The 15187-nt window shown below is 33.5% G+C and overlaps 2 protein-coding genes across 4 annotated transcripts; one reads left to right on the top strand and one right to left on the bottom strand.

Moving 5' to 3' along the window:
- Positions 1-367: 367 nt before the first annotated feature.
- On the top strand, positions 368-5125 carry LOC124944452 (SEC12-like protein 2). Its single transcript, XM_047484706.1, has 10 exons — positions 368-743; positions 1269-1363; positions 1531-1681; positions 2043-2134; positions 2275-2374; positions 2786-2861; positions 2971-3091; positions 4018-4134; positions 4272-4339; positions 4840-5125. The coding sequence occupies exons 1-10, from the start codon at positions 456-458 to the stop codon at positions 4923-4925; spliced, it is 1194 nt and encodes a 397-aa protein (XP_047340662.1). The 5' UTR covers positions 368-455; the 3' UTR covers positions 4926-5125.
- Positions 5126-5219: 94 nt separating this feature from the next.
- On the bottom strand, positions 5220-14801 carry LOC124944451. 3 transcript variants are annotated; one of them, XM_047484704.1, is made up of 25 exons: positions 14423-14801; positions 13856-13968; positions 13627-13753; positions 13447-13545; positions 13301-13369; positions 13092-13226; positions 12945-13013; positions 12810-12865; positions 12560-12719; positions 11901-12065; positions 11736-11820; positions 10952-11173; positions 10737-10834; positions 9491-9533; positions 8706-8863; positions 8445-8555; positions 8041-8109; positions 7365-7508; positions 7034-7285; positions 6852-6937; positions 6248-6302; positions 6042-6170; positions 5752-5865; positions 5520-5663; positions 5220-5438 (listed from the first exon to the last, which is right to left on the bottom strand). In XM_047484704.1, exons 1-25 carry the CDS (start codon positions 14534-14536, stop codon positions 5373-5375), a joined length of 2883 nt encoding a protein of 960 aa, XP_047340660.1. In that variant the 5' UTR covers positions 14537-14801; the 3' UTR covers positions 5220-5372. The 3 variants fall into 3 exon arrangements, with proteins under 3 accessions (XP_047340660.1, XP_047340659.1, XP_047340661.1); XM_047484703.1 differs by having other exon boundaries at positions 10937-11173; XM_047484705.1 differs by lacking the exon at positions 14423-14801 and having other exon boundaries at positions 10937-11173; positions 13627-13745.
- Positions 14802-15187: the final 386 nt, after the last annotated feature.

The following is a 15187-nucleotide window of genomic DNA, read 5'->3' on the forward strand; positions in this document are numbered from 1 at the left end:
CATATTTTATCTTTAAGAAAACAAACAACCAATCTTAATTGACATTTAGCATCGTGACCTCACACTTTGATCAATTTAATATTTGATTCATATTTTTTAACCACTTTAAATTGTTATGTCTATTATCTCTCGACAAACCACATCTCAATCACACTTAGTTAAAAGATTGTATTAACGACTACTTTAATACACATATCTTAAAGTTAAACATTATTATATATATATATATATATATATATATATTTGAATTAAACATAAATAAAATATGACTAGGGTATTTAATTAAAAAATAAATAAATTTTATTTAATGATAATTTCCTTCTTTTTTTTTTCTTGAATGTCTCTTCCTCTCTCATCATACTTGTCATACTTGATGAATCTCATTCCCCACTTCAGATTTCGATCAAGAAAACTCAGGTTCAGCTCGTACTGAAGAGAAAGACAGAGAAAGAGAGATGGCGACAGGTATAGAGTCACCAAATTTCAAAAAGTATGGAGTTCCCATATACGGTGCATCATGGATCCCTTCTAGTGCAATCAAATCAGTCGCAACCACAAAGGAAGATGCAGACAATCGCGACGGTGAGGACGAATCTCCGACCGACGGACCATCTCCTTCGTCAATTTCTTCGGAAGGCTATCTGATATTCTCCGGAGGAGGTGGAGAAGGTCGCAGCGGTATCCCCAACGCCCTCCTTCTCACGCATTTTGACTCCGCTGCCAATTCTCTTTCTGATCAACCTGTGAGCTCAATCCATTCCTTTTCTTTTTCTCTCTATCATGTGTATACCCTTTTCCATAATCGTCGATTCCTGTATGAAATTATCATCTATTTGTCTAATTGTGCATATTACCCGTCATATTTCTGGTCCTTGTGATAATTTTTTTTTATCAGTTATGTATAATCCAAGATAGTGAATCATTATGAAAAGACTTTGAGAGCATCCAAGTGTCTCAAAATAGTAACTTCTTTTATTTTTGAATGTGAATTTGATGGGGGGGCAGAAATCACTCTTTAGCTGACTACATCTCATGCAGTTAAGAAATCAAAGTTAGTTATCATCCTTTGCACTTAGTATCTTGAAATTTACATACCCTAGTTTGTATGCTTGTTCTAATATCGCATTCCCTTGAGGTATAAATTATAAGTAACTTTTCTCGGAAAAATACTTATAAGTAGCTACAACAGTTTAATTTAAATTTACACCTCACAAATGAAATAGTTGATCATTCTAACAAGATTCACAATTAATTTTTCTCTTATTTAGATTGTGAAACTTGGAACTGGCACTGATTTGCCTTACAGAATGGCTGTCCACCCTGGAGGAGAAGGGGCGATCTGTTCTTTTCCAGAAAGTTGCAGGTTGTGTTTCTTCTTCAGTATAACCAAAGGAAAGCTAAAATTTCTTTGGTTTACTGTGACAAAATTTTAATTTATCAAGGTTCTTTGTGGATATGGTAATGGGTTTGGGTTATGTTTAATCTGTCTCATTATTGTTTCTTTATTCTGTGTTCTGTTTTTCTTTATAGATGGTTTGATTGGGATGCTCTCACAAGTGACGGTGATCATAAACTGGGTGTAAAAGCATCTGACAAAATCCTCAGTCAATTAGAAAATGTTGGTCAACAATTAGCATTTGCTTTTAGTAGTGATGGTTCTGTTTTAGCTGTTGGAGGAGAGGTAAGATGGTGTTTACTTTTCCTGTAATTAGAGTTGGTTCCTGCCTTAGTGACCCTTCATTTTATATTTAATTTACTTATTAAAGAGAATAGTTTCTTTCTGTCATAATGCATGTTCATTTCTGTATTGGGTTATATTGTTATTAGGTTGGTGATATGAGCCACTAAAGACTTCGATATTTTTTTTACGGGTTCACAGTTTATCATGTCATGTCAAAACACACTAACACACCATAGGAATATCTATTATGAGTATAATTTCAGCTCATATCATCTTTTAGAATTTTATGACCTTATGCAAATTCCCTTGTAGTGTGGGATTCCATTATGTGAAGGGTTGATTATCTTTTCATTCAATACAGGATGGTAAGCTGAGGGTTTTCAGTTGGCCAAGCATGGAACTTAAACTTGATGAAGCTAAAGCTCATGCTTCTATTAAGGACTTGCATTTCAGGTTTAGGATAATATCTCTTATAGTTAAAAACTCATATTTTTTCTTTCTCTTTTTCTAGAAAAAAATCATCTTCTTGTTATTATGACAAAAATGTTATGTTGCTCTAATGTTGATACTATTATTTTGTGCTACTCGTGCAGTCCAGATGGGAAGTTTCTTGTATCTGTTGGGAGCGGCGGCCCTGGCAGGGTTTGGGATGTAGAATCATCCACTCCTGTAGCAGCTTTATCAAAAGAGAATGTATGTACTAAGAAAAATGAACATTCTGTGCAAGTTTTCTTCGAAGTATTTTTCCCTTATAATATTTTTCGATTGGAGCTTCCCTGATTCCTTTTGTTGAATAACTAGCTCTTGTTTGATCTAGGGTTATTTGAAAATAACCTTGTTTGATGTAGATTATTCAAAATGGGATCATTTGGGTAAAAAGACATTAAGTGTATAAATGTAGGGTATTTTTGGTATTTTAGTTAAAGATTTAAATGATATGGTTGATGAGTAGATTGTTCATTGGATAGTAGATTTTTGAAATTACCACATCAAACAAGGCCTAAATGTAATAGTCTAATAATTGGACATGGTTTATAATTGAATGCTACAAATATTGAATTTGAACTAGATAAATTAACTGACACCTTATTTGGTTCTATGTAGTCTGAAATGTTTTGCTTCTGCCGGTTCTCCCAAAGCAGTGACAATAAGGCGGTCCTATACATCTCTGCTATGCAAGGTATCTATTCAGAATCTTAAGTAATGTTAGAGAAAAAGAGAAGAGAGGGTTGGAGTTTATGTTGCTATTTTTAACTTGACCAATGGTATTAAATGTGCTGCCAAAACAGACCGAGGTGGAAGTATAGTGAAATGGGACACTTCTTCATGGAAGAGGTTGTCTTCGAAGCAAGTTGTTAGAGATCCAATTTCTTCCTTTACAGTTTCCCCCGATGGAAAACTTTTAGCAATGTAAGAATTTTTCCTTATACTTTTTGATATTATGATTTTCTTCTTTCCGGATTGGTAGTCATGTTTCTCAGAGCTTCTTATTTAATCAATCTTACATGACTATACTCTGTTTAAAGAAGAACATGTCAGTTGTGAGATTATAATGACAACGTATTTGGAAACACTTTTTAATTCTGTTGGATCCAAATAATAACTTTTATGGAATTTGTATTTGACTAAGTTTAGTTTCCAAACTTTTCAATATACAGAAACGTGCATGTTTTGATCAATGCCAAGGAATTCTTGAAACTTCATTAGTGACTGATTTTGGTCTTGTTTGATGATTAATCGAAATAACCTCTTATATCATCATCAATCAAATTTATTCAAATCATGAACTAGACTGCCCTTACTTTATGTTTTATAATATTTTAAATATTAAATATAAAGAATATTTTACTCATTTAAACCAAATAACTCTAGATAATCCACTTTTTCATCAAACAAGTTATTTTAATATAAAAAAATCAGATTATCTTTGAAAAGAAAACTACAGTAATTGTTTGATGTAATCTTTTCCTTTGCTGTATTCTTTTCCTTTGCAATGTCATCTGCCACTGTAAGGATGCTCATGCTTTAGGAAATATGAGTTAAATTGATTATAACTCTATCAGTTGTAATCCAATCCATTTAGAATCATGGATTGGGATTTAGACCTCAACCCATACTAATTATAGATGGGATTTAACAAAATCCATTAGATTAATCCATTTGCACACCCCTATATATAATCTGTTTACTCTTATTACTATAGCTCCTTTTTATATTATTCAGTAATGCTGTTAATTGCCTAAAAATCCGTTTTATTTTGTGTTATTTTTTGTTACTTTTGTTCCTTCTTTTTAACTAAACACTCTCTCCCTCCCATAAATAATAAAAAAATGCAGAGGAACAATTGTGGGAGATGTTGTGGTAATAGATTCCGCCAGCCTCCGTTTACACAGTATGGTTAAGAAAGCACACCTTGGGATTGTAACAGCTTTGATGTTCTCCAATGATTCAAGGTATCAAAGCAACCTCTACTAGCATCTTTCACACGGTTTATTATTTAAATAAAACTTTTTAGTTGGATCAATCGACGGGTTACATTTCAAGTGATATCTAATTGATATAGTTGGAACTCTTGGCTTAAAAATTACAGGGCTTTGGTGTCTGCATCTATGGATTCAAGTACAAGGGTGACTATTATTAAAGAGAAAAAGGAAAATGGTAAGTACCACTATCTTACAATATAGCTTATATTAGTTAGTTGTGAATTTGGCTGTAATAGAAACGAGTAAAAGTAAGGTGACTTTACAATGAGGCCTAACCTCTAAGGATGGACATTATGATCTTAGCCAAAAAAAAAGAATTCAATAATAACCTCTCGCTCCTCTTGCTCAAATACTACTCTAGTACTCCTTATATATTTATTTACCTCCTCAAAATCAGCTTTTGTTTATTAAGCCTATTTTTTATGTGTGCCTCCTCTCTTCTTCGGATTCGGCTTATAGCAGTGAATTAGCCAGTTGCCTTAGACATTGATTTGATCTTCTTTTCATTTACTTATACTTACAAAATTCATGACAATTGGATAATTTGCTTTAGACATTGATTTGATCTTCTTCTCATTTGCTTATACTTAAAATTATCTTAGTGGTGAAACATTTTTTCGTAAGCTATGACATCTCTTTGCAAAATCATATTCATTCTTTGTCTTTTGGTTGCAGGAATGAACTGGTGGATAATCATTCTCATGGTGCTTCTTGCTGTAGCCATGTATTATTATGCAAAGAGAGAAGGTTTCTTCCCTTAGTGACAATGGTCGGTTACTTACTAAAATAAACCTTCACACAATGAAGAAGATAAAAGAATATATGGCTTTTCTACATGATGATGAAACATGTTCATCTTCTCCAAAGCACATATCTGTTTGTTGTGTGTGATAGATAGTGTTAGATTGTAAAATTGAGGTTATTTTGTGGAGTTGTCATGTTGGTTTCATGTTTTTGTTTGTGTAATGTTCATTCTTTAAGGATAAGACCATTAAAGACATTTTTTGCCCATGCCTTAAAAGAAATATTTCACAATTGGGAAACAAAACAAGTCGTGTCAACAATTGATTTAATTTATAATCTCATGTAATATCATTCATCAGTTGCTCCTTAAATAAGAAAGAACCAAGAGTATGACTTAACATTTCCTCTTTATCTCCAGGAGCTCTTTATATTTTCAATGATAAAAAAAGAAGGAAAAAAGTATTTTATTTGTGTTTTCGTTGATATAAGGAGTAACCAACAAGGGCCGACATAAAAAATGTCCAGAGTACCTGCAAGAAACAAAAAAATACCATTAGTTAGAATCAGTTTGGATTGGTTTGAAAGTCGGTTTGGTTAGAAGAAATCATTACGGTGTTTATGGCCTGCCAACGTTCCAATCTTTTGATTCTGGACTGCATGTCTTCAATAACGACATCGAGTGGAGAAACTTCCCTACTTGGCGATGAATCCGAGGTAGAGCTGCTGCCTCCTTGTTTCTCCATCATACTGCTACACTGTCAATTTCACCTCATATAAATGCAATTAGAAACTCTTTCCATCATCATAAATTCTTCATTTTTAAGTCTTACAAGAAAAATATACCTGAGATTGAATCAATTCGACTAGTTCCTGTAATCTCGCAGCTTGATGAGCATGAATCCCACTTGAATTCCTTTCAGTTGCCGGCAAGCTATCTAGAATTATTTGAAGATAACTCTGTCGTCCAACAAAAAAAATGAAACATAAAGGTTAAAGCCGCCACAGCTGAACTGTTTGGAAAATCTAAGCTTGTTTCCAAATAACCCATATCCAATCATTAATATTCTTCATCATTCAAATCATCAATTAAAATACAAAGATTTTTCAAATAACCCTATATCAAACAAGCTAACCTTTGTTGTACATGAACCACCTTCTAGCTTAAGCTTAGAACCAGCAGCAGTAACAGCTTCTTTATCGATCCCTTTTATTTGTGTATAAGGACTTGGGACATCTTGTAAATGGTCAACCTCAACAAGAATCTATAAAACTCACAATTAATAATAAATTTCTGTCACCACTGAAAGTAGCTAGAAAACGCAATCATAAGAGCTTGGACCTTTCCATCTTGGTAGATATATGCAGATGCTTCAATATAAGCCACAGCTTGGTACCTGAGTGGCAGATCCAATAAGCTAGCTAGGATCAAGAAAGTTTTATACAAGGTTTTGATAATGCGAAAGGTTGTCAGTTCTCATACGATATTATTTGGAAGAATACGATTAAATGTCTTATGGTCTCAAGGCGGAAATGATTAAAAAGGGATGAAAACTCATATTTGGACTAATGTGGTAATATGTTGCAAGAGTACAAATTGGGGTAAGTTCTTAAATCATCTATCTATACACAATTTCTGCATCTCCTTAATAACATACAACCCTTAACTAAAATATTTGTTTCTTTCTAATGTGCTTAACGAAGTTAAACAGAAAACGACAATGAGAAATAATTTGAGCCATTCCTTAAAGTTTAGGAAGAAAAACGAGCATGTTGCAATTGAGGAAGCATAACAAACTTTAATGCAAATTCAGAAGAAGCAAAATGAGTTTCTTTCTGTCTTTTTAAATTTCATTTTTCATTCTTGTACCATTGTTTGGCAATTTTATTAATTTAACATGATAATGCAAAAGGATTGATAGTTAATCCTAATAATAATTTCTTACCCGAGGTTGAGGAGGCCAGCTACTGTGCTGATGCTGATATCAAAATCTACTTTGGGTTGTATGATGAAATTCCCCTCCCTTATAGGCTTAATAAGAAAATTTAATTTCATAATAAGATCATTTGGAAAGTGGAATCAAATTAAAATAAAAAATTGCAAGAGAGACCAGGGAACAATACGAACCTCTCGTATCAACAAAGCAAATCTTCCTTCACATATTCTAACTCTTACACATTCAGTCTCCGTTAACTGACCATTAGAAGGCATTCCTGGAAGCCTGAAGTATAGATCGATGAAATTTTGTACGGAACTGCATATCTTTGTACGGTCGAGAATCTTAAGAATGTCCTGATATGACACATGTTTGTTACTTTTAAGTACAAACAGTGAGCTCTCGGGGGAAAGCACAGGATCAAAGTCATTCCGAATTTTCAGCTGCAAAACAAACGTAGAATAATGACCTATCCAAAGGAAAATTTATAAGTAAAAAGATAGCTTTGAATCTTCTACTGACATGGGCATGAACAAGATGAGGTTCAATGTGTTGTTGGAACATTGGAAACACTGTCGTCATGATTTCATTTTGGGACATAAAATATCCAACTTTAGTCTTGTCCCTTTGAACTCGAGATATGAGATGAGAGTGAACTCCTCCAATCTGTTTCCAATCCCAAAAATCAAAATGTAATCTCATTCCCATATGAATGCAAGAACTAAAGCTTCTGGTGCAGATCTAGGAAACTGTATGGCTTCATACTTGTTACCGAGTTAATCTAGGTATGAGAAAGTGATTGGTTTGTTTTTAGCCAGTAAAAACTTGTTTGATGTGTTATTTCCACCATCCCATCATGCAACACTTATTCAATCCAATCATTCAAATCATCAAAACTAAATATTAAAATTTCTTTCAGTTTTTAAACTTTATTTATTATAAATTTAAGATATGGATAAAATGGTAAATGAACCCAAATAATCTGATTTTTTAAACCAAACATCAAACATGATTTTTTTTCTAAATAATCCATATTTTTTCAAACAAGCACTAAGACATGTCTTAGTTGGTTCTTGTTTATTTGAATTTTAGATCCTGCTTTCGGAGTTTTTATATAACTAATTAAGTGTAATCTGCCTTTCTCTAAAAATAAAATAGAAAAAAAAGGAGAGTTTTGGTTAAAGATCATCCTTCTTACCACTGCAATCCATAAGTCCAAGGACTTTCTGATATCAGGGTGCAAAGCATAAACACCTTCAAAAATAACCTGGCCATTCATTAGAAAGAGAAAAGTTTATCAGATACCATTTCAACTGGAATATCATTATCCTTTTTTCATTTGGAAACACTTTGTACATCTGTTTTTGTATCTAGAACCAGAATCAGATGCAAAAAAAAATTCCAAATCTGTCTGACAAATTTAGTTTCCAAACTTTTTTGTACATAGATCCACATAAAAAAGAAAGTGTGTCCAATTGGGGGGGTTTTTCTTATAGATAAAAGATTAAAAAAAAGAAAAACAAAATGAATTCATAGGAAGCTCTTTTTTTTTACAGTTACATAATTAGCACCATTCATGCCTGTAAATATCCAAATTCTTACCACTCCACAATCTTCAGAAACCTCAAGGTCTTTAAAACCACTTCGAGTGCCAGCTTCCGGGTCAAATATAGGAACTTTTGTTCTTCTGAAGTTTCTAATGTCATCAATATTCTGCATTGCAATATTAAAACATTTCAAGAAGTTGACATTATATTAATTCAGTCGCCATTTGAATGTTGGATTTTTAGGGTATGTTGAAGCTAATGCTAGCAGAACTGTTATCCTTGCAAAGGCAAATATGAATCTAAATATATGTAGTACCTTTGAAAGTAGAGATAGATCAAGAGATCCAAAATCATCATACTTAAAGTCCTTTGAATGCTCCGATTTGTAATAGCTTTCAAGAGAAACGACTTCACAGCCAATTATATTTGCCATTTTACGAGCCAAGCTCGTTTTCCCAGACCCACTTGGACCTCCTTCATTATCAAGAAAGAAATGAACTTAAAGACAGTGTCACAAAAGACCATCTTAAATAAACACTTTCGTATATGAATCTTAATCCAGATCTGATTGAATGAATTTGTGGATGCAGAATCAAATATGTTTGGTATTAAAGGTGTGGCTAACTAGATACACAGGAAATCGTGCAACCATCAAACGCCTTGTGCAGGCGCTATCCAACCGTCCACTTACCCAGAATTTTTTACGAGACTTAACCAAGCACAACACCTCTGGCCAGAAAAGCAATTCTATCATAGACGCTTTTTATATGCGTATCTGGATTTGAGTCAAACTAACTTTACATACACCGCATTACCAAATGAAATCTTATCAGGATCCACACCCATATGAGAAAATTGGATGAAATGGTGTTTCCAAATGATAGTGTTACAAAATACAAATCGGTGAAAAGGGTTTTCCAGGGGAATAATGGGAAAATCTTTATCGTGAACTGGATTTAGAGATTATTGCTATGCCACATTTCCACAACCAAATAAGATTGAAATCCCACCAAAATGTAAAATAAATAATTATAATTTACTACTCTACTAGCTGCTGCACTAACTGATCTAAAGGGGTAATATATACATAGCATATCTTACCAATTCCAACTATAACGGGGAGCCCTTTATTCTCCAGCAAAGCCTGAAATAAAAGACCTAATATTGTTAATGGAGTTTGGATCAGGTACTGTAATAAGAACCCAAGCTATTTCACTTTAGTTTATTCAAAATACTCAAGATGCCTAGGAATTTTCTCATAAGAGAGGAAAGGGTTAGGGCTAATGTGTTACAAGAGGATTTTAGGGTTAGGTTTTCTAACCCTTAATAAGTCGACGGATTGTTAACGAAGTCGGCAGTTAGGAAGCCAATAAAGGTGGTTACTAACAGAATAGTAGTTGGTATATTGTGTAGTTAAGCCAAAAACTTAGTTGAATACTCTTTTAAAGTTTCTACCTCTCTTCCCCATTTGTATTCTCCCTAACATCTAGGGTTCTATCTTCCCTCCTTAATTTTCATTTGTAAGAACTCTTCTCTTTGTTCTCAAATTTTAGTTCTTTCATTAATATAATTTCAAGGTTTATACTTAGTTCTAATACAAGGTCTATGAGCAATTGAAAATTGAGAAGAAGATAGAACCCTAGATAATAGGGAGAATACAAATGTGAAAGAGAGAGATAGAAACTCTAAAATAGTATTCAACTAACAACAACATAACAGGCTAACAGCTGCTATTCTATTGGTAACCACCACATATACTTCAAACCACAGGGCATTCATTAGCCCTAACCCTTTCCCCTCGTAACACCTTCTAGATATTTAAATAATTAAGTGAACCCTTTCCCCACGTATCATCTTCTAGATATTTAAATAATTAAGTGCTTATTTGAATTAAGTTCATTTGATAATTGCTAACAAAAATCACTTAATTATTTAGATGAGCATAAATTAAGCTAGATATTTTGGCTTAACTCGGTAAGCTATGAATTACTCAATTCGGTAATACAGTAAGAGCGTACAAAAGACAACTTTTAACCAATGTAAATTAATCAAATTACTTTAAGAGAAAATTTATCTTTAAATACTTTCCCGTCATTAGTTCCATATTTTATCAAATGAACTAAAATATCAATACTTAAAATTCTTAAGATTCAGATATTTTCATTTGGTTTATTAAACATTTATTTAGTATTTAGTGGCGTGCTTAACTAATCGGTACTTAAAATTCAGTATACAACATTAACACTTAATTTTCAATTTTATCAAACTTTCTCTAAGATTGAATGTTGAAATATGTGAGAACTTTTCCAATTAAAAGCTTGGCCCAATGTCATATATAAACATATACCTGTATCGCTTGAACTGCAAGAAGCAAGCCTCTATCCAAGTCGTATGAATCACGCATCGGAGCAAGTTGTAAGGTGTCCCTCCTGAAAGAGGAAGGATCTGTTGTTGTTTCATGAGAAGATCAAGAAGAAAAATACACATTGATTATACAAGCATGTGAGCATATACGAAATCCACTACCCATTGCCCAAAAGAACATACCAACAACAGAACCACCTGCAAGAGGTTGAGCTGACGATATAAACTGCCAAGTTGCAAGAACGGGCTCCATGTTGGATTTCGTCGGTGAACGTGTCCATGGCTGAGATAAATCCTCGAAATTGTTTACAATATTTGGAGAAATGCGGAGGGGCTTTGGCACAGAGATGTTAGTCTCTTGGTTGCTGCTAGTCAACGGGGTATTGAACATAAGAGGAGGAGAATTGAGGCGTGGAACACCTGCAAGAGGGTTGCCAATTAATCCAAATTCTTGGTTTGTTTGATGAGTTTAAATAAACTAAGGAACTGAAATTGGAATTATAATCTCAATGGTATTCAATGTATATGATTTATTAAGTTTCAATTTCATCTTTCCCACTTCCAAATTGCAATTATATGATTTCTCCGAACATAACAATTAACAACTGAAATGCAATTCAATTCCAAATCTTATCAAATTAGAATTATAATTCTAATTACAATTCTAATTTGAATTATACACATCCAACTGTTATGGTTGAAATTGAGGTTCTAGTTCCAGATTTGTTTGTTTGATTACTTAAAATAAGAATTTAAAATTGGATTATATTTCCAATTGAATAGAAATGTGTATTAAGTTTTTCTGTTTCAATTCTACTCCCTACTTCGGAATTGCAATCCTATGATTTCTCCAAAGATAAGAATTGAATTGTAATTCTCATAGAATTGGAATTAAAATTCCAATTATGCCCCCATCCAAACATAGCCTAAAAGAAAACCGGTACAAAAATCAGTTCAGATTGTTAAATGTAGTTATACTCACCCTGTCTTTCTAAAATCATCTCAAGATATGATTTAGTAATCCATGGCCCATATATACCCATCCTCGATGCTTCTTCTCCGACCATCTGTTCAACAAAAGTAAAACCTGAGGTAATTCAGAAGTTCCAAGGTAAATAAATGTTTAAAGACATAATACATTTCATACTTTTCTAATTGTGCCCCTTAGCACCAGGTAAGTTTCAGCCAGAGAATCAATCGTTTCTAAGGATATTGAGAGACTTCCTTTGCTGATTGATAAAGATGCTCGTTTATAACTGACAACAACTGTGTATCCCAAAGCTAACAGGCCTCCAAGTGTTGTCCTCCCAACCTGTTGCAATTAAAAAGGTGTGTTTAATCCATCTGTGCAGACTTTGAAGGAGAAAGATGGTGTGATCCCTCTTTATAATTTGATTTATGCAGTTTCTAGGAAATGTTTACAATAAGAATTATGAAAGTTTTGACTTCGTTTGACGATAGTAACTAAATTTTTGAAAAGTGAGATTTTTCATTGATCACAGCAAATGCATCTATAGTGGTAAAGTCCAAACCATTACAGAACAAGTTATGACATCATTTTGTCATAAGCCAACATAAAAGACCGCAGATAAAAACAAGAGACAACATCAAAGTTACTACTCAAAATCTAGATTCTCAAGAAAAAACTTAGACCAACATGGAGCTGGACTTTCTTAGTGGCATCGGATCTTGCTCCTCTTGTGCTTTTACCCTCATAGTTGAAAGCACTAGACAATAAGTAAATTTGATGTGCCTACTAGACATCCATTATAAACTCCTAAATAAAGAACAAATTAAAGTCCTCACCTCAAACTCAGATTTAGGCCGGATGATGAAATGTTTATCCACAATCCTCTGATCACCCAAGGATAAGTAATATCTAATCCCTGATTGACGCACTTTAATCCAATCATTTATATGCGCTTCCTCACTTGCAGATGGAGGCCTTAAGTACATCTCTATAAAACTGAAAAAGCAAAACACCTGATGCCATTAATATCGCGATAGCCGATAAGCCACTTAACTAAAGAAAAGAAAAACAAAATTAATGATTTACTTATCGCTTTGTGTCTCGTTCCCACTAAAAGTGAGTGCCAAATTTCCATTAGGTGACTGTAAAAGTTAGACGTGTTAGCTACTAAACAAGCATTAGGGCCTCAATAGATATTTGGATTTTAAATAAAGTGCATACCTCACTTTTGCATTTAACCTTGTAGATGGGCTCTCTAAATGACGAAACAAAGCTGTTATTAATTCGGATCTGCATGTCACAAGCACATATGTTTAGAAATTTGAAAAGAAAAGAAAATCTTGAATCCTCTATTAGTTGAGATTAAACCTGTGCATGGTGAAGGTCAGGCTCAATGTGCTTTCTAAACAATGGGAAGATACTGTCAATCAAAGAGTCCAATGAACGAGAATCCCCAATATCATACTGAACTTTCGAGAGAAGGCTGAAATGCACGCCACCAACCTGGGCCACGCCATATTTATATGTTAGGAATCATGATGAATCTCTTTAAGTGAAACTACTAATTGCAAAATTACCACTGCCACTCGGATATCAAGCAATGAGCGCAATTTAGCATGAAGAGCATATGTACCATCAAGTATTACCTACAAACAAACAAAACCGTACAAAATAAAAAACGCCCAGCAACTAGTATAAATTGGTACGTTATTAGCAAACCTACCACCCCAGATGAACTACTCTTTATTGTTTTAGAACCAATGCCTCTTTTTTCTTGGAAATCAAATACAGGAATTGATGTATCCTTTCCATTTAGTAAATCCTGAACCAGAGATTTAAAAATGTGTTGACGAATGTGAATAAGATTGTTTAAACTTCATCAAGTAATACGCGCTTTTCTTACCTCAAGATTTTGAATTAAGGAATTAAAATCAATCAAATCAAGATCATATCCATCGTCAAATCCAACACGATAATTCTCCATGGATATTACTGTACAACAAAGAACAGCTCCTACTTTCTCTGCCAAGCTTGTGGAGACATAAAAATGAACGCAAATTGACCAAATTTCAAACAAACATATTCTCGCAAACTAGAAATTACATTTTGGGTAGATAAAACAGCCAATATACCTCGTTTTACCAGAACCACTTGGACCGCCAATGCCAATAGTTACAATACCTTCCTTTTTCTCTCTTAGTTCTTGTACGGATTTCACCAACAGGTAATAACCATGATCAAAAGTCTGCACATTGCACATTGATCATAAATCAACTAAAAAATTGAGCATTTTATATGTTCGTGTAGCCAATATAGAGTTTGACCAAGAAACTATCCAAAAGAAGGCCTCAATTTAACCAATTGCAGATAGCATAGAGACATAGAGACATAGAACCATAGACTAATTGTTAGAATGAAATCACTTCATAACACAATAACAGAATGAAATAACTTCCTAGTAGCCAAGTTCTCTGTTTCAATCTCTTCACCCAATTACCCATGATTGAAGGTTCAAACCTTCATCAGAAACACTAATCGCTGCTAGCATCGCAACAGGAATCGATTAAAATTGATGCAAACAAAAGGGGGAAATCCCATCTAATAATCCAATTAAGTGTTGAATCACACAGACCCACATTGCATAACTCGGAAGTAGATAAAAATTGAGATTGAGAGATAGAAAGAGAAGTATCTCATACCACATGAAGAGGAAGGGACTGAAGGATGGAAGATGAAGAAGACGAAGTAGATGGTTGCTGGAAGTAATCACGGCCCCCTTCCTGAAAGACTCGCTTCACCACTTCATCGTCCATGAGTGAAAGAAACCACCGCCTCCCTGAAGACGACGACTAACCAACCAACCAACCCACCAACAAACAAACAAACCCAGAACCGCACTATCTTGTTCTTATTTTCTAGAGAAACCCATCAACTTGAAGATGAAGGAGAGATAAAGAAAGAATCTTTGATCGCTTTATATGATGATCAAGGTACAAATATATAAACATTTGATTTGGGTATGCGTGTACTTTATTCCCTCTGCTCTTCTTCCCTTCTTTTTCTTTTCTTTGCTTTGCTTTGAAACTCTTCCCTGCAATTTTCTCCGCGGTTATGTTTTTTTAATTTTTTCTTCTTTTTAGCTTATGATTTTTTTTATAACTTATGATTTTTATTGTCTTAAATTCATTACAAGTCAAGACTAAAATCATAATTTAAATATAATTTTCTTTATATAAAATGAAGATTGACTACACATATTTTATATGATAATTCTATTGTAAGTTTTGAGAGGCATGAATCTAGTTGTTTCAACTTAATCTTTAAATTGTATGGATATGAGAGACATTAATAAAGGGTTACAACTTGATCCTTGTTGAGAAAATATTATTTATATTTTGATTATTTAATAAGAGCATAATTGCATCATGTTTTGAAGATAACATGACTTTGCTGAACATAACATC

Source organism: Impatiens glandulifera, chromosome 7, assembly GCF_907164915.1.
Source record: "Impatiens glandulifera chromosome 7, dImpGla2.1, whole genome shotgun sequence".
Lineage (NCBI taxonomy): Eukaryota > Viridiplantae > Streptophyta > Magnoliopsida > Ericales > Balsaminaceae > Impatiens > Impatiens glandulifera.

Coding starts and splice junctions, on each gene's coding strand:
- LOC124944452 (XM_047484706.1), top strand. CDS start 456: ATGGCGACAGGTATAGAGTCACCAAATTTCAAAAAGTATGGAGTTCCC. Junction 2,375..2,785: donor CAGCTTTATCAAAAGAGAAT/GTATGTACTAAG, acceptor GGTTCTATGTAG/TCTGAAATGTTTTGCTTCTG. Junction 4,135..4,271: donor ATGTTCTCCAATGATTCAAG/GTATCAAAGCAA, acceptor TAAAAATTACAG/GGCTTTGGTGTCTGCATCTA.
- LOC124944451 (XM_047484703.1), bottom strand. CDS start 14,536: ATGGACGATGAAGTGGTGAAGCGAGTCTTTCAGGAAGGGGGCCGTGAT. Junction 8,556..8,705: donor ATCTATCTCTACTTTCAAAG/GTACTACATATA, acceptor ATTGCAATGCAG/AATATTGATGACATTAGAAA. Junction 6,938..7,033: donor TTGCTTTGTTGATACGAGAG/GTTCGTATTGTT, acceptor TTTCTTATTAAG/CCTATAAGGGAGGGGAATTT.